General features: G+C 51.6%; 5 protein-coding genes across 5 annotated transcripts; 1 reads left to right on the top strand and 4 right to left on the bottom strand.

Moving 5' to 3' along the window:
* Positions 1 to 32: 32 nt before the first annotated feature.
* EDD37DRAFT_121606 (actin-like protein 2) lies at positions 33 to 1,601 on the top strand. The gene is made up of 4 exons (XM_062809338.1): positions 33 to 250; positions 303 to 349; positions 401 to 544; positions 611 to 1,601. The coding sequence occupies exons 1-4, from the start codon at positions 232 to 234 to the stop codon at positions 1,568 to 1,570; spliced, it is 1,170 nt and encodes a 389-aa protein (XP_062667422.1). The 5' UTR covers positions 33 to 231; the 3' UTR covers positions 1,571 to 1,601.
* Positions 1,602 to 3,077: 1,476 nt separating this feature from the next.
* On the bottom strand, positions 3,078 to 4,955 carry EDD37DRAFT_553518 (fungal-specific transcription factor domain-containing protein; the record flags this gene model as incomplete). The annotated part of the gene is made up of 2 exons (XM_062813692.1): positions 3,078 to 4,597; positions 4,652 to 4,955. Coding segments are annotated over 2 exons (1,824 nt in total), but the record flags the coding sequence as incomplete, so codon positions are not given.
* Positions 4,956 to 5,220: 265 nt separating this feature from the next.
* Positions 5,221 to 6,345, bottom strand: EDD37DRAFT_638370 (uncharacterized protein). The gene has a single exon (XM_062817096.1). The coding sequence runs from the start codon at positions 6,096 to 6,098 to the stop codon at positions 5,325 to 5,327; it is 774 nt and encodes a 257-aa protein (XP_062667420.1). The 5' UTR covers positions 6,099 to 6,345; the 3' UTR covers positions 5,221 to 5,324.
* Positions 6,346 to 7,203: 858 nt separating this feature from the next.
* EDD37DRAFT_121523 (uncharacterized protein) lies at positions 7,204 to 8,443 on the bottom strand. Its single transcript, XM_062809336.1, has 2 exons — positions 7,861 to 8,443; positions 7,204 to 7,801 (listed from the first exon to the last, which is right to left on the bottom strand). The coding sequence occupies exons 1-2, from the start codon at positions 8,084 to 8,086 to the stop codon at positions 7,380 to 7,382; spliced, it is 648 nt and encodes a 215-aa protein (XP_062667419.1). The 5' UTR covers positions 8,087 to 8,443; the 3' UTR covers positions 7,204 to 7,379.
* A 4,594-nt stretch (positions 8,444 to 13,037) lies between these two features.
* Positions 13,038 to 15,037, bottom strand: EDD37DRAFT_121437 (uncharacterized protein). Its single transcript, XM_062809335.1, has 4 exons — positions 14,698 to 15,037; positions 13,744 to 14,638; positions 13,386 to 13,694; positions 13,038 to 13,333 (listed from the first exon to the last, which is right to left on the bottom strand). Exons 1-4 carry the CDS (start codon positions 14,727 to 14,729, stop codon positions 13,127 to 13,129), a joined length of 1,443 nt encoding a protein of 480 aa, XP_062667418.1. The 5' UTR covers positions 14,730 to 15,037; the 3' UTR covers positions 13,038 to 13,126.
* Positions 15,038 to 21,437: the final 6,400 nt, after the last annotated feature.

Genomic DNA, 21,437 nt, shown 5'->3' with positions numbered 1-21,437 from the left:
GCGTAGCTTGGCATCGGCGGGCTGCGAGTTCTTAGGTCCGACTTGCGGCTGCACTGCAACTGCAACACCTCATTGCGCATACGCCGCCGCCCTCTCAAGACGAATCAAGTGGCTTCCCACCTACATCTAACCTACACTTCCACCACCGACTTGTCCCAGTCCTTCCCCTCTGGTCTCTTGGAGGTGTAGCATATGTTCCAGACCATCTGATAGAACACAACAACCAGCAATATGGCGGAACCACCCATTGGTAACTCGATCGCAGGCCACCACATTCCCTAATGCTGACACAGGCACAACAGTTCTCGATGGGGGTACCGGTTTCCTCAAGGTCGGCTATGCCGCTCAAGTATGCCCGTCTATGATCTTTGGACAACTGACTGTAGCTGACCATGGCCAGAACTTCCCCGAACATCAATTTCCCTCCATAGTTGGCCGACCTATACTACGTTCCGAGGAAAGAGCAGGCGACATTGTGGTAAAAGACATCATGTGCGGTGACGAAGCTGCCGCAGCAAGATCCATGCTGCAAATAACTTATCCCGTAAGAGCTTGGCCTTGTGCTAAACCATTGAAAGGGCAGTCCAGCTGACGTGCAACCGGCATACAGATGGAGAATGGAATCGTCAAGAGGTGGGACGACATGCAGCACCTCTGGGATTTTACTTTCAATGAGAAGCTCCGCGTCGACACCACAGGCCGCAAGATTCTCCTCACCGAACCACCTATGAACCCTCTCAAGAATCGTGAACAGATGTGCCAAGTCATGTTTGAGAGGTACAACTTTGGCGGAGTGTACGTGGCCATCCAAGCCGTGTTGGCGTTATACGCCCAAGGTCTGAGTTCCGGTGTCGTGGTCGACTCCGGCGACGGTGTCACCCACATCGTGCCCGTCTACGAATCCACCGTCCTCAACCACCTGACACGCCGTCTCGACGTCGCCGGCCGCGACGTCACCCGCAACCTGATCGCACTGTTACTGCGGAGAGGGTACGCCCTAAACCGAACAGCCGATTTCGAGACGGTGCGCCAAATCAAAGAAAAGCTATGCTATGTATCGTACGACCTGGGTCTAGATCAGCGCTTGTCCGAAGACACAACCGTGCTTGTCGAGTCATACACACTCCCCGACGGCCGTGTAATTCGAGTCGGCAGCGAACGCTTCGAGGCCCCCGAATGCCTCTTCCAGCCCCACCTCGTGGATGTCGAGCAACCGGGTATCGCCGAATTCTTGTTCAATACCATCCAAGCAGCCGACGTCGATGTCCGCTCCTCTCTATACAAAGCTATCGTCCTCTCCGGCGGAAGCAGCATGTACCCTGGTTTGCCATCGCGGCTGGAGAAGGAGCTGAAACAGCTCTGGCTCACTCGCGTCTTGGGTGGCAACCCGGAACGCCTCAACAAATTTAAGGTGCGCATAGAAGATCCTCCGCGAAGGCGGCATATGGTCTTCCTGGGCGGAGCGGTCTTGGCGAATATTATGGCCGACAAGGAAAACATGTGGGTTTCCAAGCAGGAATGGGAAGAGCAGGGAGCGAGAGCGCTGGAGAAGTTGGGTCCGCGGTCGTGATCTCGTCAACGCCAAAACGAGTGTGCCCTTCAGAAGTTTAGAGAACTGCCCCGGCCTACCGTTACGACATGCAACGGCCGTCGAGGGTGACAGGATCGAGTAGATGATGTTCATGCCGCTCAGTCCATCCGGCGATGAGAACCTTGTGCATGCGAAATCTCAATAGTGCCAGACGCTCGGCGGACGAGGCAGCAAGTAGACGAGTCATAAACAAGACCGAGATGGACGGACGGCATCGAGGAACGCAAAATGACGATGACAACGATATATGAGAAGTCAGGCTTTGACATCGGACGAATGTCACCGGGTGCAGAAGCGTTGAAGCATAAAAAAGAGGAAAATTCACTTTACAAAGATGTTTCATTGCCGTGAAGGCTTCTGCTGTCGTAGGGCATGCTCCAGGAAGCTCTCATTCTTCCATCCTGAATTGTGTTGCCCACTCCGCCAGTCCCGCATGCCTTGGAATAGCCGGCGCACGGATATCTGCTTGTGGTATTCACCGCCGCGAAGTTGAGGTTGGACTATGATGGAATGTATTCGTCTGCCTGCTGTGGGTTTGTGGCAGGGCATGCTCGCTAGGTGGGACAGGTGCCCACTGGACCATTATGGTCACTCTGACGGGCACGGCGCTTGCTTGTACCTCTCAGTAGATACCTTCTAGCGTTTGCGTAAGTCGCCATCCCCATTGTGATTTCTGATGTTCACCGCGGGAGAGTAAAAAGATCATGCCAATAGTAAGGAATTATATGAGCACGTCTCTGCTGATCATCTTGTAGTACGGTGATCCGGTTTGAGTGACTCAGGTCCGAGCCAATGAGATGTGCAGCCTGACTGGGGCAGGCAATGGTATGAACCGGGACTGTCATGATGAGATATAGCAGCGCGGTAGCCTCGCGTATGAGTGTTGATACAGGGGATCGTTTAAAGTCTTGTTAGATAGTGTTGAAGGTCAACCTGGCTGGGATGGATGGAAAGAAGGGTCGATATACGTGTTCTGCAATGTCGGATCCTGGTTCCAAACTGCCGTCAGGCCGGGCTGCACCTGTCCTGACGGCGGGTACGAGAGATCCGGCGCACGAGGATCGAAATCGTCATTTGGAGATGGCCAGAAGCCGAGGAAATTGTTCTGAAAATCGCCCAAGCCTTCAAATTCCTGAAAGGCAAAGTCCATCTGCAAGGCTTGGCCCTGGATTATGGAACCAAACGGATTTTCAATCTCTGACCCCCCGAAGTCTTGCCAGGCAAAATTAGAGGGATCAAAAATGGTGGGATCTGCTACCTGAGTAAGCATCGGGGCGATGACGGTCGTCGGGTCCGTCTGAGTTTGTGTGGGTGCTAGCAGATTAAGAGGCGGATAAGATGCACTTTCATCCTCGTGGTTGACATTGCCATACTGGAAATGCGACGGTTGTTTCACCGAAAGGTCCTTCTCCGTTGGTGGAGGTATGGAAGGCAAAGCGTTCGAGGAAATAGGGGCTGGTAAAATCACCGACGTCGATATGCCATCCACCTGACTCTTTGAGATCATTTGGCCAACTAGGAAAGAGGCCGAATCAGCGATAGGCCAAGTCTCGCGTAACTGCCACAGGGCTCGAATACAGTTGTGGAACTGTTGACTCTGGAAATCTCGAGAGTCTCTGCCTTTGGTCTTGATGTCGACAAGGAACGAAGCCAGTGAGAAAAGCATGAAACTCACAGCAAGAGGCTGAAGGAATTTGACCAGGTTGCGCTCCTGTAGCCATTGAGTCGTTTCGGCTATTTGCTCGACAGCACCATTAGCCATTGATGCCGATACGGTCGATGTCGTTCCCAGCAATACTTGCGGTCGATTCAAGGTCTCGACCGCCATCAAGTAGGTCATCCGCAAGAATGCTTTGTGCAGGAAGAGCACGTCTTCTGTGGATTTGTCGTGGACATTACTGCTTACAGTCGACAGGAGCAAGCAGCTGTTCGGCAAATCTTTGCACCAGTGGTCCAGATCGTCCTGTAGAATTGAGATCTGCTCATGGTCAATCTGAGACATTCTTGGCTTGTATAGCATCGTCGCTTCGGCCGTGGAACCGCCGAAGACTCGCAGGTGGTAGAGAGACTTCATGATACGACCAATGCACAGACAGATGCCAATATTAGCTATACATATCTGGGCCAGATTCTTCCTGATTGCAGTGTCTGTGATGAAAGGACAGTCTCGAAGTGCGGGAATGTCGGTGGTAATGGGTTGTGTTTCGAAGTCGTAAAGTGTAAGCGGGGACAGGTTGATTTCCTCATCCTTGAGTCGCATAGGTCTCCGCATGCTTGCTGAGATAATCCGATCTCGCAGTACACAGGTCCACCAGAGTCGTCTCCAGAGGCGGCAAGTCTTCGAGTCTTTCTTCGAGTATGTGACAACCTGGTTGACGCCGATGCTCGTAGCAAGTGATATGCACACTCCGAGCCAATGCCAGGGGTCTTTCTGATCGTTCTCGGACACGTACCAATAGTTTCCAAGCAAAAGAGATTGGATCAGAGGAATCCGGTCGGCATCCCAGTCAAAGTCATAGAGTAGCTTGACCTTCTGAAAGTAGTCACCTCTTGCCGATCGACGATCACTATAGCCAGATTTCAAAAGGAGCTCCAAGTCCACAAAGGCAGTCCCCGCGAACATGATTGCTTGGAAGAGTGTCAGGCTGATCTTCGGGGCTCCCTCCTTGCCATCAATGGCGCCGAGAATGTCTTCGAGGTCAACGATAGGCATGTAGGGGTAGACATAGAGGATGAAACATCGTAGAAGCTGGTTGCGCAGCTCGGTATCTGGTAGGCTTAATGCCCCTCGACGTGACAGGAATTCAATGTCGTCCGATCTGATGGTTGGTCGGACTGGACGAATGTACGGTGGAAGGTCTACCGATAGCCGCCTTTGAATCGATGATCTGGATGCAGTTCCCGCGGGATCGATCTGTCGACTCAAGCTGTTCTGGCTGTTCACTTGATGCAAGGAGGGAGAACTCCCGAATAAGTGGTTGATGGTAGGACTATCCGTTGCATCTTCTTCATTCAGTGGTCAGTCCTGTATCTCCTCGCCGATATTTAATGCAGTGTCACCTTTGACTTGCCGATCACCAGCATTTTGTATCGATTCTTGGTCATTTTCGCTTTGCGTGGATGGAGCTTCGGAGGCGGATTTTGACCGAGCTTGAAGTAGGGATGGCAGCGAAACGACGCCGCTCAACTGGCGCTTTTGAAGTCGGAACTTCCTACTTCTCCTTGACTCGATGACAACGCACTCGATGCCATCGGTTTCGCAATTATGGCAGGGGATACCGGACTTGACGAGGTCACATTTGACTTTTCTTGATCTGCAATGGTGGCAGGCTTGGGAAGCTCGTTTTTTCACGACGCGTTCCGACCTTTCAGCAAGGTCTGCCTTGTTCGTTTGCGTGCCCATCGAGTCCGACCATCAACGCGGCTTCGCATCGGAAAGTGTGTCGAAGAAAGATCACTGGAAATATTGTTGAAGAGATGAAGTTAGATGTCAAGAGTAAAGACATGATGAGGAAGGAGCCGAGGTCAGCGCTGACTAAGACGTGGGATAAGCCTTTACTCCGTGAGTTTCTTATCCCCGCAAAAAGACATCGGGGGGTTCAACCTTCAGTTACTGTGGTATATCGTTGTTGTGTTTTTGACACCTCTTCCAAACGATGCACTTCTTTCGGACCACCTATAAATGTCTTGGTCTATACAGCCCATTCTATGAAACACCGTTGATACAGCACATCTAGACCTCCTCCACGGGCCAGTTACACACCATACACCACGTCGGCACGCCCTTTTGTCCATCACCCTCCACCCTGCCCTTAGGATACGACCACACAATCCCAACGACGCTGAACCCGAAATACTGGTAAACATCTCTCGCCCGCTCGTTCGCGGCAACCAGCCAGATCGGTAAGCCCTCCTTTTTGGCCCTAGCGACATAAGGCTCAATCACAGCCCTAACCGCGCCTTTATCCTTCCTTAACGGATCGCGCGCCATAAGCGACATATTCCAGTACTTCTGCCCCTTACTAGGCTCACCCAATATCCGCACCTTACAGTCCTGCATATCTCGCAAGAATTGCGCAAAGATCGGACGCTTCAGAGCGATCTCATCAATCTCCTCATCCGAGTGCCAAGATTGCTTCGCCGTCGCCTCCGGTGGTTCCCAGCACACGACCGCCGCGAACCCACCAGCCTCGACCACACTGGCCCCGGCTCCCACTTTGGCCTGGATGCGCGCTAGCACGGCGTTGTACAGTAAGTCCGCTGTAATGGGCACCGAGTCGCCCGTCTTGTCCTGCTGAAAGAGAACGTTCAACGCGTCCTCAACGGTGGCCCGCGCACTAATGTCCGCGAGTCGGTGCTGGTATTCTTCGGACTGAGATGAAGTGATCGGCGGTGTGGTCGTTGTAGTTGCGCCATTCACCTCCACCGAAGTAGAATTCTGAAGCGACGTCACGGAGATGTTCGCGCCGCTTGCCAGCGGGACATCGAGTTTATCTTCGGCCAACATAATGGTAAGGTATGAGGTCTATTCTTCAGCAATGTTCGCCCTGAGCTGCTTTCGTACGACAGTCGCCCTGACTCAAGTTCCACCACTGAATGCCGGAGACCGCAGTCAAATTTAGAGATAAGTAACGACTGTGTATATAATCTACCTTTTCTCGCACAAGGAGTAGTTATCATGGAGAGGAACAGGAATCTCGGCCACAGCAGACATCATCTTCACAATAATATAGCTGTCTGCCCGAATGGCGACGATGTCAGCCTGAGGAAAACGGTGACTCACCTTATCGTCCTCGGTAAGACTTGCTGCCAAGACTGCACAAGGCTGAGATTCAGCCTTGTTGCCGATACAGCCTGACCCCTGTTTTACTTGTACTTGTACGAGGCTTCATCTATGGAACATTCTGCGCCTCATCCTCCGACTCGTTCTTGTCGCACCATTTCGGAGTGGCACAGTTCACCCTCGGGAAACATATTTGCCAAGATCACAATGCTGAGCTTCCAGAAGATGCATCCTGGTACATACTTCTACTTGGCGATCCTTGGGTGGGCAGCTTCCATTCATGATGCCAGCTGACGATGAGCTCAACAGGCTTCCCCGTGGTCAAATACACGTTGCATCCCTGTCCGTGTGGCTTTGATTGGGCGAGACCATGCTCAGTAGACAATAATCACTTCGATCTCCCACCAAAAGCCGCCACAAACATCAAATACAGGCATCAATGTGACAGGGGGCCAAACCGACTTACAGGCTACTTGCCTGCCTTTCTGTTTCTGACTCGCCAAAAGAAAGAATCACGCCCTGGGTCTATCGGAGAAGACCAAGACCTCGTCAGTAAGTCATTCTGGCGACCAGAATGGCCCTCATTCCGAGACGGCGCGATACGTCGTGGAGGACCTCACCGGAACGCAGTGTGCAAACACGACCGTGTATAAAGACAACACACATCCACACAGATCACATGTTATTCTTCTGACGAGCATACAGCGTCCATTGCTGGCCGAGTACTTGTCTTTTTAAATCTGAAAATCGACAGCGCGGCCGACGATAATTCGATAGGATCATAGTCTACTTCTACCTATCATAGCTGTCCATCGCGGCATTACAGTAAAAGAGTAGGAACTGCTACAGTGAGAGGCATGGCAGCGTAGGACACAAAATGATGAGTATAATCACTGCTGATGCTTTCAGGCAACGATATCTGTTAACACAATCAGTTGTAAATATAGCATCCAGTGCGCAAGGACCAAGTATAGAAGATCCTGCGATGACGCGCGTGTTCGTCGGTCACACTGACACAGACGGACAGATGATGAGCATCCGAAGAGTATCAGGTCCCAAGCTTTTCAACGACAGTCTGGTATATCTCATTCGTACTCTACAGTCAGTCTTCATGGCGCGGGAGGCAGGCTCGACGGATAATTGATACTGCTCTGTCTGAATAGGAAGGTGACGATGAACAATAGCCTGAGAATCTGCAATGTGTGTCAGTTTGTTGTTGAAGCTGCAACTTTGAAGACATGGATCAAACGTATGCCACAGGCCTCCAAAAGACACTGATCTGCATGGAGTCACTCGCAGCTGACTGTCTTTCGCTGGCAGTCCATGAGGGAAGACAGACGTAAAAGAGACAGGCAAGAATGGAGCAACAGGACTCGAAAAACTAGCACAGTAATTCTGTTTGAGCGTTACAAGCCGGGAAAACGATCCTGGCATCGATCGATTTATCAATGTGACAGCAAATAGAGGCCATTCGATGATCACGCACCATACCCATAACGAGTGCAGTAAGAACGCCGGCAGTCTTTCCAAACCCTTGCAAGAGAAGGTAGGGGTGGAGTGTGATAGCCGTTTTGGCTGCCTTGGAGGATTTGCCGTCCAGAGAACTCACTCGTGCTGCGACCTATCGCACCGGTAAGCCACGACCAGGGTCGAGGAGAAATCCATCGTGACAAACCCAACCATAGGTTGGATTTCTCCGTCGTCTTCAGCATGAACGACGAGAACGGCTCAACGGTCAGAATGCATGGTCGCCTGGCCCGTTTGGGCACTGCGCCGACTCCACCATCGCTGTGAGGCTGTCCAGTGGTGTGCAATCCGCCTGCCCCCAATTAGCCCTTGCTAATTCCTAGACCACTGGCAGTTCTCATCTCAGATTCCTTTCCCATCGAAGCGTACGAGATGGAGCTCGCTGCCCACTAATCCTGGGATCCATATCTGCGACAACGATCCGTCAAGTGGTTGGGTGACTTGGGTCGCATGATATTCAAGTTTCGCACGATGACGATGTTTTACTGATCCCAAGCACGCCGGCCAATGGACCGCGCTTGCAAAGAGACGATCGCAGGCTTGTCGTTGCCCTGTCTAACCATCCCTGTCGCGAACGCCGAAAGCAGCCGCGAGGATCACTGCGTGAGGTGCTTCCTAGCGTGGTTATGTTGCAGATTACCTGCTTCTCTCCATTGACCCTGGTCAATTGTTTGCACCTCTTTCCATGCCGTTGCTGTTGGAAGTCAGGGGCTTGTGGCTTCCACGACCAAGCGTGAGGACCATATCTGTGACGACGTATGGAATACGATACTGACCAGCGACAAGCTCAGCCTCAATAGGGGTAGCTTTCTGGCGGTCACGGATATGTTTCGTTCTGGGGTCTGTCCGCGGATTGCCTGGAGTCGCGAATACGCACTCACCTGTACAGACTTTCCTGAGTCAAGAATAGGCGTCGTTCGAGACTTTCAGTAACCTTAGTGCCTATGTCCAGAAGATTGCGACTTGGTGTACCTAAATCTTCATCGAACAGATCCTGTATCAGCAGTGCAGATTCAGATCTTTCCGATGTCGCATGGATATCGATACATGTGTCAGATCTGATCATGTTGCTGCGCAGATGCATCGCACGAAGCGAACGCTGGCACATGTTTCCATCGACAGACACAGATTCACAAACACAGGCAGTCGGAGCATCGTACGATGGTGGCGAAGGCTGAGCCGAAACAACCTCGCTTCGAGGTGAACATGGAACCATCTCCCAGACACAGAAACCCCAAAGAGGTCAGACTGAAACTAGCAGACAAGTAGGATGTCAGACCTGGTAGTCGACACGTGCACAGACTCAACTACTGGCCTGACGGCGCAACCATTAAATGCCCATTCGTACTCAGTAGAGTCCCCTCATGACTAGCATTTGGGTTTTGATATGTTGCCATGTCAAAGTCGCAAAGAGCCCCTCTGTGCGTGCCCCGCTTGTTATGAGGAAACCCCTAGAATGCTCATTACGGGAGGTTTCGATTTCTGGGCTCCGGCGTTGCTCAGGGCGATTTTGTCAACGTGCCAGTTTTCGAGCATTGCCAATGCTCATATTGAGCAGTACGGGAGACGATACTCGTTGCCTCAGCATGAATATCTCTCGTGTGGCGGTTCTGGGTCTCCGGATGCTGACTCGCGCAACGCAATCATTCATTTTTGACTGCCAAGTGTGACAATTGAGACACCACACCAACAGTAGCCTCAATTCGCCGACAAAGGCACAACCGAGGGGTAAGCTTGGATGCTTAGCTTCGGCCCTGTGATTCCAATCAATTCCGTGACCAAGTAGGAACCACCAAAGAATCGTACATTGGAGACACACGTCGGCCCCCTGAGTGTTACTGCTGCAGCGGGTCCCACCGGGATTAGAAGCGCTGGTGGTCGATCTTGTGCAGGGGATTTCCGGGTTCGCTAGCATGGCATTAGTGGTGAAGATGGACTGACATGAACGAGAGCCAAGCATTGTGGTTGTGGTGCCTCGCACGGTTGAATGTCCATTTTCGGTCACCGATCACTTCGCTTCCGATGTCACCAAAGACACCTCATCTCGGTTGTAGTCCCACAGGCAAAAGGGCAGAGAATAGAAGACAAGTCGACGCGAACAGAGCAAGTTCAAGAGAGCGATCCTCGATCGCGCTTATCCTCAACGGCTGTTAAGGTCTAAAGCTTGGACCACCAGATGGCCAGCCGGAGATGGCGCCGCACGGTACTAAGGCAGACTTGAACTTTCTGACAGCATGAAACTGGAGTTTTGTTGATTTCAGTCATCGTACGAGTACGAATTCAAACCTGTAACATGATAATGGCCCAGGTGCTAACTGGAGGGTCGAAAAGAAATCTAGTAGGAGGAGCTTTCAGCGCTTTGACGTGATCCGCAGCATTGGGTGCTGAAGGATTTTTCCGAGCATGATCAAATTGTGGTTTTGGCGCTTCACAAGCCTTGAGATAGGCGGGGAACCGACGGCGAGCTATCGAGTGCTAAGCCTTGAAATCGTAACCGAGACATTAAACGGTTCGGCACCAACTTCTGATTTCTTGAACAAGGTTAATGTCTGGAAGCGACGTCTTCAGGGTCCTTAGAGGCTTCAGATTATCGATGTCTGAAACTGACAGTGACTGAGACTAGCATGTTGTTGTACCTTGACCAACCGTCTCTGACAGAACGTCTTGGGTAACTAGGGCATGGCCTATGATTGTTGTTGTGCTTGATTTTGCCGCCATTGCCGGGGGATGAATCTATCATTCGAGTCCAGACCCTAAAGGATCAATGATGGCTGTTGGTGTCAGTCATGGCAGGCGGCAGACGGATGCCCGATTCTACTAACTTAGTCAGTGGATGCACTTGGATACGAGAGCACTTCGCTTTTACGCTTCATTGGCCGCATCGAATTCGTCCAAGATACAAGTCGGGCTTCTGTCGAACTACTCGTAAAAGCTGGTAAATGATCGTTCGGGAACGCGCTTTTCCGTTGTATCGAATAAGGAAAGGAAACAGGAAAATGCCCATCAAACCTGCATGGGGAAAATGATGAAAGAGCATCGCTGACATGCGCCTGCAGACCTAGGCACGGAGTACCTGTTCCTTGTTCGCACTGTGACGCAAGTCATGCACGCTGGTCAATCGCTCCTCCCTTACGTACAATCACCGTACTAGTAGAACAATCATCTTGCGGCTGCTTCATGGTCAGTAAAGACATGATACGGTATAAGAATCTTACCATTCTGAGGCGTGCTTGACAAACACAGCATATGATGCAGACCGCGTGCCTAACACGCAGTACTGCTTCTCATCTCAGATGCCCTGACGACGCCACTGAGTGCGGAGGTATCTTTCCGAGCAACTATCAGATCAAGGCAAGACGCGTCCGGAGATCCCCCAATACCTTATTTGCGCCCCGGGTGGTTTCATGCGGCCTTAGAGGGACGCAGGCGGACCTGTTGGGTACAGTTCAGGGCCTTCAAGCCCTGCCATGTCCCGCGTCCTTACCAGGGGTTTGTCTATCACAGTAAGTCATCTGCAAGTGAGTAACGCCAGCCACAGCCAGCGCCCTCTTCCGTGCGCCAAAGGACGGGGAATATGTGTCCGTCTGCATAGTTTGAACATAGAAGAATGAGGCTCTGTTTCGGGCAAATAAGACGTCCACGCAAATCAATATCGCATCCTTGTTTGTGCATAGCCCGAGCCTTTCCGTCCCCGGCAAGAAAGACGGTCCAAGGTAATCGGTGAGCTGTCAGGTACTTGTGACAAGCGCTGCTATTAGTGGTTATCATCGAGGCAGGAAGTTCTCGGCGGGAACAGCACTGGCCGGGGCGAGCAGTTGAAACAGGTCAGGCATACTCGTACGGGGAAAAGCGCTGATCGTGGTGTGGACGATGGACTGGCGGCGCTGCTGATCGCGGGCGATCCTGAGCATCCCTGCAGCCTCAAGTCAATTCCAGGCCAAGAAGGCTGGTCTGGCCAAGCGCCGTTGAGATAATCCATCTGCGTATGGACAACAATATGTGCCGAGAATCGGGCCATTCCAGCTTGTCCTGTTCAAGTTACTCTAAGGAGGAACTTCCGGGTGACAAACCTCGAATCCTGTCTGTTGCTCGTTACGAACATTCAGAAAGTGGCCTGACATGAACATGACACCGCCCTACCCACTCTTGTTCCCTGCATTCCTAGTCAGCTTCTAACTCGGCCACCCGGTCTCCATTACGAAGAGCTTCACGTCTGGAGATCGTGAGACACGCATACGGCTTGGTGAATAGAAAGAGGCCAGGAATGACAAAGCGGAGCGCAGGAAGGATACCAGGACTTGTAGTTGGTAGCATCCTGCAGCCATCTCGATCAGGTCCATCTCGCACGACCATCACCAGATCGACCTTCAAGTAAAAGGTTTAACACTAGGTAGCTTCCAGTACTGGGGTCGGGACAAACAGGCGAGACATTCTATAGCAGAATCTTAACGAGGAGAAGCATACTCTATCCCACAAATCAATCCAGGCCGGAAATGCATTTGTCACCAAGGGACCATGTAAAGGGAACAAGTCAACATTTCGTATAATATTCATATTTGAACACAGGGTCACAAGACACAATGGGAGAATTGAATTGTCTTTCGCTATTGCTTGCGGTAAAATCCTTGACCATTCGTAATGAATCCTGGTCCGAATGCGCGATCTCACCCTGTATTGCTGAGGAAGCCAGAATTGATGCTCCTTGACAAACAACCTCCCCTCCACTTATGCATGCCACCGTGCCCTTCAATCTTTCCTTGATGTTCAATTCTCCGTCAACTAGATAATAACAAATATTCCTAACATATTTTCATGGAACCAGAATGCTCCAGAGGCCTCTAATAAGGCCCAAGCGATTTGGGGTATCAGAGACGATCCCTTTCCACAGGGACATAAAATCATCACCCATGCACCATAAAAATGCCTCTGAAAAGGCATGTGACTGCGCAATGAGACGCCTGTTCCTTTTTCCCGAGGGGTTTCGCAGTCCCGATGCAAATGTATTCGTCTGTACAGTCCCCGTCAACCAAAAGATCGCTTTCGTATAGCCGTTGATGGTGTAAAAGTCGACAGACAACCAGCCTCCCACAATTCCCATCCACAATATTGTTCGCAGAGAAATTCTTCAGCCATATAATCGTAATCGTCATCTCCTAAAAGAGATGGAGTATGTACCAACAAGTGAATTCGTCATGTTCGTCGATCTCTCAATTGGGTCGACGAGCCTAAGGTCGTGTGGCGTCAAGGTGCTTAGGCCGAAGGTTCGACCCAGTCAAAGCCGCTGCCTTGTTAACTCCCATTTTTCGTGTCAACTTGGCGTAATGTAGCCCACATGCGTTGCACAGGGTGCGCGCGCCATCGGGTCCTCTTCGCCATTCTGGTGTTTCAGCACGGTTGCAACTATGGCATCGGCCCGGAGGTGCAGCCTTTTGCTGGACCTTGTCAGTTAGCCACCTTTCCCATGAGAATAAGAACAGTACTTACACCGCGGCGTTGTTTTTTGGCGTCCCTCTCGCCTCGATCACCCAGCGCGGGGTTTCTATACCCATCAGGCAGACCATGGTATTCTTCCGCTTGACGAGCACGACGTTCGGACAAGGCGGTCTGTTGGGCAATGACTAATTCTCGCAGATGCGACAAGTTTTCGAAGATACGATGTGAATGACGGAGGACGTCATCCATCTCGTTTAGGCTCGGGAGCGCCTCGTGAAAATAGCCTGAGCGACTGCCATGATGAAATCGTTGAGCCCAAGTTCTGGCAAAGTCTAAAGTCCGAGCAGATGCCTCATTAATCTGTGCATGGTCAGCATATAAGTCAGCCACGAGCATAGGATATTCGTACCTCATTGAAGCCGAGTTCGGCGTCAAACACATCAAGGTGTCTCTTGACAGTCTCACTGAACTCGCTGAATTGAGCCTCTTCGGCTCTCGGGTAAGCAGATCGTTGCAGGTCGTTTTTGCCCTCCGCGCCGAACTGCACTGGCTCATGAGGTGGAGGGATATTCAAGGACGCTGGCTTGTTTGTGTGTGGGAAAGGGTATGCTTGCTTCGCCGGCTCATATGCCTGAGGCGAGGTTGCGGGGGCGTGCTCGTTATGATTCGCGAATGAGGTGTTCGTGAGAGATGTCGAACGGAAGGCAGGCGGAGGATGAGCACGAGGGGATCCAGGATAGCCAAAATGTTGGGACACCGGTTGACGAGGGTCTGTGTTCGGTATAGGGGGCTTCTCCAAGGGCGCAGGAATGGGCTTTTGAGTCGTCCCGAATACATCCCGCAGAGCTGGTGGCGGAGCCTGAGACTGGGAGAATGGGTTGGCGGGACCTCTGGGACCGTCCGGAAAGGTTTGGCCAACGGCAGTCGATGGAGTTGAAAGAGGTTGCTGTTGTTGTTGCGAGCCGGCGGACAGAGACCCGGACAGAGACATTGATCTGTCCCCCAGAGCTTCGTGGATGGATGGTAGAGACTTGCGCAAGCCAGGAGATTCCTTCTCATCCCGCGTCGATCGTCTAGTTGTGGATTCTGGAGGAGAGATATAGCCAGATAGACCAGACGCTGATCCTCCCGTAGATGGTGCGTACGAAAAGGGTTGAGGTGGTCCAGAATACATTGTGGCCGTTGGACTGGTTATGGATGCGGTCGATATACTTAGGCCATTCATTATGGAAAAGCGAGAATGACCATTCTTGTCATTGTTGATAGCCTCCAAGTCGAGATGGCTGATGGGAGGTAATGTGTCCCTACAATTTTATCAGCATGGCCATACATAATTGACGTGAGAAACACTGCGAGAACCGACCTTTGTCTGGGACCCATGTCCATAGTCGCCATCTCGGCGGTTAGGAATGTCTTTTGCCCCTCGACGTTGTTGGATATTTACGTCCCAAGAGAGAATTCAAAGACCATGTGAACGGCTCAAATGGCGTAATTTCCTTGTGGTCGTATGTATGTATGTTGCCGAGAGGATTCAAGGATCTTCCGTCACCACGTAACGCAACCTTCCGACAACGGAACCGTCGCACCAATGAGCACTTCCAGCAGAGTCTTCGAAGCGGATGAGGATTGTTTGCGTGTGTTCGATGAGCGACTGATCTGAAGTCACTGGTAATCGTATGAGAGTGGTGAGAGAGAATGCGGCGAATTTGACTTTCCGGCCGACGGGTGCCTTCCCTTTGATACGAGTGCTTTGCACAGTCGACAGCCCCCGTAGTAAGGAGTGCAGAGGAACCAGCAGCGTAGAAGAGGTTCCAAAATGCAGGTAGACCAAATGAGTCGATGGTTGTGTATAGATCAAAAATGCAGCAACTGCGCAGGATTGGGTGATGGAGGATCGGAATCGAGAGGTTTAGGATGGTGAGTGGTGACGGGTAGCAGGCAAGAGGATGGAAAGAATGAGCAAGTCTTAGAGAGCGAGATGGGCGGAGAACAGATCGAGAGATCGCACTAGCATGGGGCCACTCTTTACAACAAATCCAGTGGGCGGCTTTACACCAGAGTCTGACGCGGGCATTTCCAGTCAGTCGAGGTCCCAGAAACCAGCGCGGCGGCCTGTCAAAGCCTAGGAATCTGGGAGAGTGGACTCGGAGGGGTTCTTTGGGTTCTCAGATAGCGTTTTGGGCATCCTTACCACAAGTCAATGCCCGCTCCTCGGACGGAAAAAGCGGATATGTCTTTTTGGGCATTCGACAGGGGCTTGCCGGTGGACGATCATGATGAGCGCTGCACTTCGATGCCGATGATGATGATGATGATGCGTGGAAGGCGCAGCCAGTACGAGCACCCTAGTCAAGCCCCCATGCAGGCTAGATTCATCACCCAGGAACAGGGAACTGGCCCTGGCCCTTTAACTTTGGGCCTACTGTGTTGGAGGTGGTGCTAGGCATGGTCAGGTATGGAGACCAGCGCCCAAAACTTCACAGCACCAGGTGAAAGGAATATCGGGCCCGGGAATGCACTATAGGGTCTACTACGAGTACTCCGTACTAAGGATACACTGCACTGGCGCCTGTCGACTTGTTGACATCTGGGCACTACTCTTTCTCCAGAAAACTCGTCTTCACTTGCCTCTCGTATCTATCGATGTCACAGCATCCACAAGACCATCACAAACCACAGTACGTGATGAAGTGCGAAACAGACTCCAACCCATACATCTCCCTGCATCGCCTCTGAGCCCCATACCAGCGTTTCTGTCCCCAGAGGCTTAGAGGGACGCGAATCATCAGATTCACCACTCCGGAAATGGCAGAGTCGGGGGCACAAGGGGAGGGGCAGAATTGGGAATAGGGAGAAGATGGTGGTCGCAGCTTTCTCGTTGCGGGAAAACAACTCCCTCATCCATCGCTCTCAAACATCGTCGCCTAAGCGAGGCGCCCTAGCCGGCACTTCCAAACTTTTTCTAATAAGGCATGGGACCTGCTGACCTCTTGAGGTTTAGTGAGTTCCCTTTTGTCGACAGTACGGACCTCCCCTCCCTCCCTCCATGTACGAAGGTAACCTATTCTTTGTCCCGACCGCCTAACCAATGCTATCGAAATCCGCATGACACTACCGGTCTCTCCACCAAACTTCCTTTCTTGGGGGCCTCCTTTGCGATCAAGCCAGATCCTTCTTCCCGGTGCTACAGATGTTGATACCTTGTGGTTTTGACATGGCCGTGTCTTGTTGCCGCCCACCCTTCCTGGTTCAAAACATCAAGCTGTTCCCTGAGGTCGGAAGGAATGCAAAATTGCTGACTCCGGCGTCGGATCGAATGACATCTCTTTGACGGCTGGCTGAGAAGTCAGTGTGCAAGATCTTACAGACAGCCAACGAGCGGCGATTTTGGCGGGCGCTACACGTGGAGCATGAAGCTAATCGGTCATCTACCAGATGTTCCCCTTCCCAAGGTTTGTACACGATCGTCCGTGCGACGTATCAGAAGAGTCTGATCTTCACACCCTGGCGCCATGGAGCATTCCCTGGTCGAATCGAGTGGTCATGATTGTATCATTGATTTCTACACTGTATCTATTCCGCCACACATTCAACCACCAAACCTCTGCAACGCCATCCAAGGTGTGCTAACTTTCCATGCTGGTGGCTGCCTACAATTATTTTCCAGGCAAATCCAGATCCGTCACGCTCTAAGATTCGGCTATCTCAAACTTTTCGATCGAATCTCGCTTAGAGATGTGGCTTGCCCATCTCATGAATGCTCGTCCACCCGGCCTGCCATCCAATGAATCCAGATACGATGTCCACGGATGTCTTGGTCCTGAACCTCAGGGTTCATCTCGGCTAGGTGCAGAGACATTCAACATGCCACGCATGCCCAACTCTCGGGGTTGAAGCGTGGCAAAATCTTGGAATTATCTCGCACCAGAGAACGCCGTAATTTTGTTTTGCATGACAACGTCGAATTTACCGCACAGAAGCTTGATGAACAATCCTCTTTCTCGAGTTTGGGACGATGATAGCCAACGATTCAGTATCTCCCCATTCATGTACGCGCAATGGAAACTCGCATCCTGACAGCTGTCAGCGAGTTCCTGCCCGGAGAACTGGAATTTGAGATCGATGCTCGTAGCCGCTTCCGTTTTGGTTTCTGTGCGACCTCGAAGAACGAACAATCAGGATGAGTACGCGTTGATGAGTCAAGACCTCAGAACCTGGTGGCGCGACTTCCTACCTGACAGTCACGCCGCTTCATGGCTTCACATCGAGAAAATTGGTGTTTTGATAGCACCGGTTTGATGCATCTAGTCAATTCGGCAGCTTCTCCTGCCTCTACGATCTCATACACACAGGTATCCCCATGCCTGGCGACCCTGACAAGCCTACGGAGCATCTTTCCGATACTCGTCGCTCAAACCTCAGTCGTGCCGTGACCCTGAACTTTAAGGGAGTCCTTGCCGAACTGGACGATTTAGGCGCCCAGGTGCGATCACTGGCAAAATCGGCAAACAATAATAATCACGGTCTTTTTTCCGCGCCCAGAACGTGACCTTGTAACCCAATACCCGCTCGGAGTATTTGTTGCAGAGCAAAGGGATGATCAGATTGGCGTCACAACCGCGGCACGCAGCTCAATGTTAGGCGACAACCAATCCATCAAAAGTGCATAGACAGGCTATGGTTGTGGCGGTCTTCAAAATCTGGCGAACCCAAAGGCGTATCAAGTCCATGAACTCTTAGCAGTCGTATTTGGATCTTGCAAAGAATGGTTCACTCCTCTGGTTGCAACGGTCAAGCGCCACCAGCACGTGGCGAGAGCAGATTCCAACCCGTCCAAATCGCGATCGAAGACGGATTCTGGGCGGGATCCTTTCCCAAGGTCGCCTAGGATGGCCTGGGCAATCTTGCTTGCATGGATACACCCCTGTGGCAAATGATCTCATGCATCATGCTGCATGTTTAGCGCCCAGCCACAAGTCGAGGGCCGTGCCCTTTTCCCCGACCGAGGTCCGCACCAGGTCTTGTGTATGCTTCGTCGTACACAACTACCATGGTCAGATACTGTGTAAATGGAATCACCTCGCAAGCGACGTTCCACAAAGGTTGCAGAACTTTGACGACACAGCCAATGCGACCACAAGAAGAGAGGATGTGAAGCACCATGTTTGGGTTGTGCGGCCAGAATGAGCATCACTGAACTTCCCGACAAGAACCATCAGATGGTTGACCCTTCAACATCTCCCAGCCCGAGTTAGTCAGCTCACAACTTGCCCTCGTTTGCTGCTGGGGTGCATCGTGTATGCAAACATGCAAACTGCTCATGTAGCTTTCAACGCTTGTGCATGTTTGGTTCCGGCGACCATTACTCTATCTCGTGTTGCTCTTGTTCCCATGGTGTCGCAAGCCATACATCGGGCCAGTCCAGCGGACTCTGGGCGCTGCGGCACTAGACAGGTATATCATCACAATGTCAGACTCAACGCTCTTTGTGCCGGGTACTGGATGATCTGAGGCAGTGCTCGAGCAGTTGGAGAAACCCAGATGGAGCTGGGGTGATGACCGAGGTCTAAGTTCTACACAGCCCTTGACCTCTGTGTAACCCAGATCAGATACCCCCGCAACCAGTCTCAGGTGAGCCAAAGAGACTGGGCAGACACTCTGGCCGGCGGTGATACTTTGTTCAACCTAGAGGGTTTGACAGGGCTCTTGCTTCTCCTGCACAAGACCGCTTTAGGATCATGTCGGCTTGTGGCTCATCTGCATGACGCTGCCTAACAGGTTGCCTGACTGAGAGCGACCTTGACTATCGACGTCACCTTCGACGAGCATGTCGTCGCCTAGGTCTCGTTTCCGGAACATTGTCGAGAAAATGGATAGTCGGTCTCGGATCGAGTGTCTCACCATCCTTTGAGCAGCTGGGGTGCAAATCGCTTCTCTGCTGGCCTACACAAAGAAGCGTAGGTTAGCCAAAACTACCCCATGTCGCAGGTTGAACAAGCTGGAACTACGGGATACGAGGTAAGCAAGCCAGAGGGAGAGTGGGACAATCTGCAACAAGATATTGCCATACGGACCGCAGCTGTCAAATCTAGATGGCGCACCCCGGGTGAGTCCCAAGTCCCTCAAGCGGTCAGCTCTACAGAGTAAGTGATGCACGAGAATTGTTTGCTTCTGTCGATGTCATTGGGGCTTTGTTTTGAATTGGTTACACAGCACTTCCAGGGCATTGGACGGAGAGCCAACCAGCAACTAGCAGATCAGTTGTCATCCCTGATTCGGCAACCCAGAAGTTTGCTTCTTGGAGACACGACGCCATTGTCACAAACATTGTGCCGGAGAGGCTTCCAAGCCGGTTCGTACGAGCGCACATCTGAGAGACCTAGCGAACCCCGTTGACTCCCTTCTTTGAGACTTGCCCCGGGAGGAATCACGCAGCCAAGATGGAAATTTCTGCCCAACCTGTCCTCTCCAGGCAGCTGTGGCTTCCCGAAGCGCATTTCGTAGTGCCCCAATGATCATGACGAGCATCCCAGCTCGATATGGAAGACGAGATCTTGTCGGCCCCAGAAAACCCGTCCGACCTGCAGATATGACAGCGGGAGCCTACCTGGTTGCCCAGAATCCTCTCTGGACGTTCGACAGCCCTGCACAATGGATACTGTGTGTTTGAGCGTTGGTACGCGGTATCATTGATGCCTCCCGGGGAGTCCCCCTCAGTAGGCAATACAAAGTCGCATGCGGACATCCGGCTGACGTTCTCCTCTAACACATCGCCCGGGATTAAAACGCTGATATCTTTGGTTTGCGACACTGTAGATCCTGGCTACGAGTGCCGGCCAGTTTGGGCCAAATGTCGAAAACCTCAACACGCACATGCAGAATATCAGGTGGGTACTTCTCAGAAAGCCTTGCATAGGCAGGCTACTGCTGTCGCTGGAGAAGGTGGGTAACTACCTGCATGGCTAAGCATTTCAGCCCTCCTGCGTCGATTGATCGAACAATGGGTAGCAGAAGAACTCTGGTCAGGCATAATGTGCCATCTTCACGACTTGGGGGAGGCCAGAGTTTCCTGATCTTGTAACATCAGGCAACTTTTGCTCGTGGACACAAACGCAGGGCTGGACCCCGAACGCCACCAGCATATGAAGATGACTGGGGAGATGGCTGTTATGAATGCGGCTGATCTCTTTCATGACCAGCTGAAACGTACGGCACCATGCATATAAGTGCAATGACAATGTGTTTGTTCGCCTTTCCTCGTTGGGGAGGGGTTCCTCGTAATCTTTGGAGAAGAAGAGATCATGAAGGGTATATAGCGTTGCAAATTCATGCTCTTCGGATACAATGAGGGTTGAACTCCTGTGGCATCGTAACAAGCCAACCCAATCTTTATCCGTGTTTTATCATCAAGTGGGGCATCTCACATTGTAGGTTGCTCATAGTGAAGTCAGAGCATCAAGTCTTGATAGGAATTTTGGTTCTCTGCTCGTTCTAGTGATAACAGCATTGCTTGCTGCATCGCCCGGGTTTACTCTTCTCATAAAGAGTCTGTCGATCCAAAGTCTTCCTCCAAACGCCGAACGCCTTGCTGATTGAGTTGCTCATATACACGTAAATTCATGGGGAGTCTCTTTTCATTTCTTTGCCGGTGGCTGAGGTTTATGTCCCGATTTTAATTCTTCCCAAAACAGTTTGACGAAGTGACCGATGCCGCGGCCGGCTTCTTCTTCGGCTGGATTGAAGAAATACGTAAGTATCTTGTTTCTTGCATATTACAGCACTCTTCGAACCAAGTCTAGAGATGTATTCGGAGAAGGCAGTGATTGAGGGGGCTTTCGACGTACGTTCGATATGTGTCCCACCATAATATTCGGGTGGTTTGCCATGTTGTAATTGATGGACTGTTTTGTGGACTTTTTGAACACCACGATGGAAGGATGGACTGTTAAGAAGCTGGGGGTGTGGTCAGCGATGGATCAGCGGAGAGCGACCGAATGTGTGCGCACTGTTTCGATGAGGCGTTTCTGCTGTTTGTTAGAGTCGGGATAAAATGGTGGGAGAGGCAGGGCAAACCTCGATGTGCCACAGCCACCAGGCCATCCT

This window comes from Exophiala viscosa (assembly GCF_022695815.1).
Source record: "Exophiala viscosa unplaced genomic scaffold EDD37scaffold_10, whole genome shotgun sequence".
Classification (NCBI taxonomy): Eukaryota; Fungi; Ascomycota; class Eurotiomycetes; order Chaetothyriales; family Herpotrichiellaceae; genus Exophiala; species Exophiala viscosa.
Note: the sequence above shows the minus strand (reverse complement) of the source record. Positions and strands in the feature narration are given on the sequence as shown.

Bases quoted from the DNA above. Each gene is read 5' to 3' on its own strand.
- EDD37DRAFT_121523 (XM_062809336.1), bottom strand. From the start codon at position 8,086: ATGCTGAAGACGACGGAGAAATCCAACCTATGGTTGGGTTTGTCACGA. The intron at 7,802-7,860 runs GTGCGTGATCAT...GATCGATGCCAG, and splicing joins CTGCACTCGTTATGGGTATG to GATCGTTTTCCCGGCTTGTA.
- EDD37DRAFT_121437 (XM_062809335.1), bottom strand. From the start codon at position 14,729: ATGGCGACTATGGACATGGGTCCCAGACAAAG. The intron at 13,695-13,743 runs GTACGAATATCC...GACCATGCACAG, and splicing joins CCGAACTCGGCTTCAATGAG to ATTAATGAGGCATCTGCTCG. The intron at 13,334-13,385 runs GTAAGTACTGTT...GACAAGGTCCAG, and splicing joins CCAAAAAACAACGCCGCGGT to CAAAAGGCTGCACCTCCGGG.
- EDD37DRAFT_121606 (XM_062809338.1), top strand. The intron at 350-400 runs GTATGCCCGTCT...GACCATGGCCAG, and splicing joins AGGTCGGCTATGCCGCTCAA to AACTTCCCCGAACATCAATT. The intron at 545-610 runs GTAAGAGCTTGG...ACCGGCATACAG, and splicing joins TGCTGCAAATAACTTATCCC to ATGGAGAATGGAATCGTCAA.
- EDD37DRAFT_638370 (XM_062817096.1), bottom strand. From the start codon at position 6,098: ATGTTGGCCGAAGATAAACTCGATGTCCCGCTGGCAAGCGGCGCGAAC.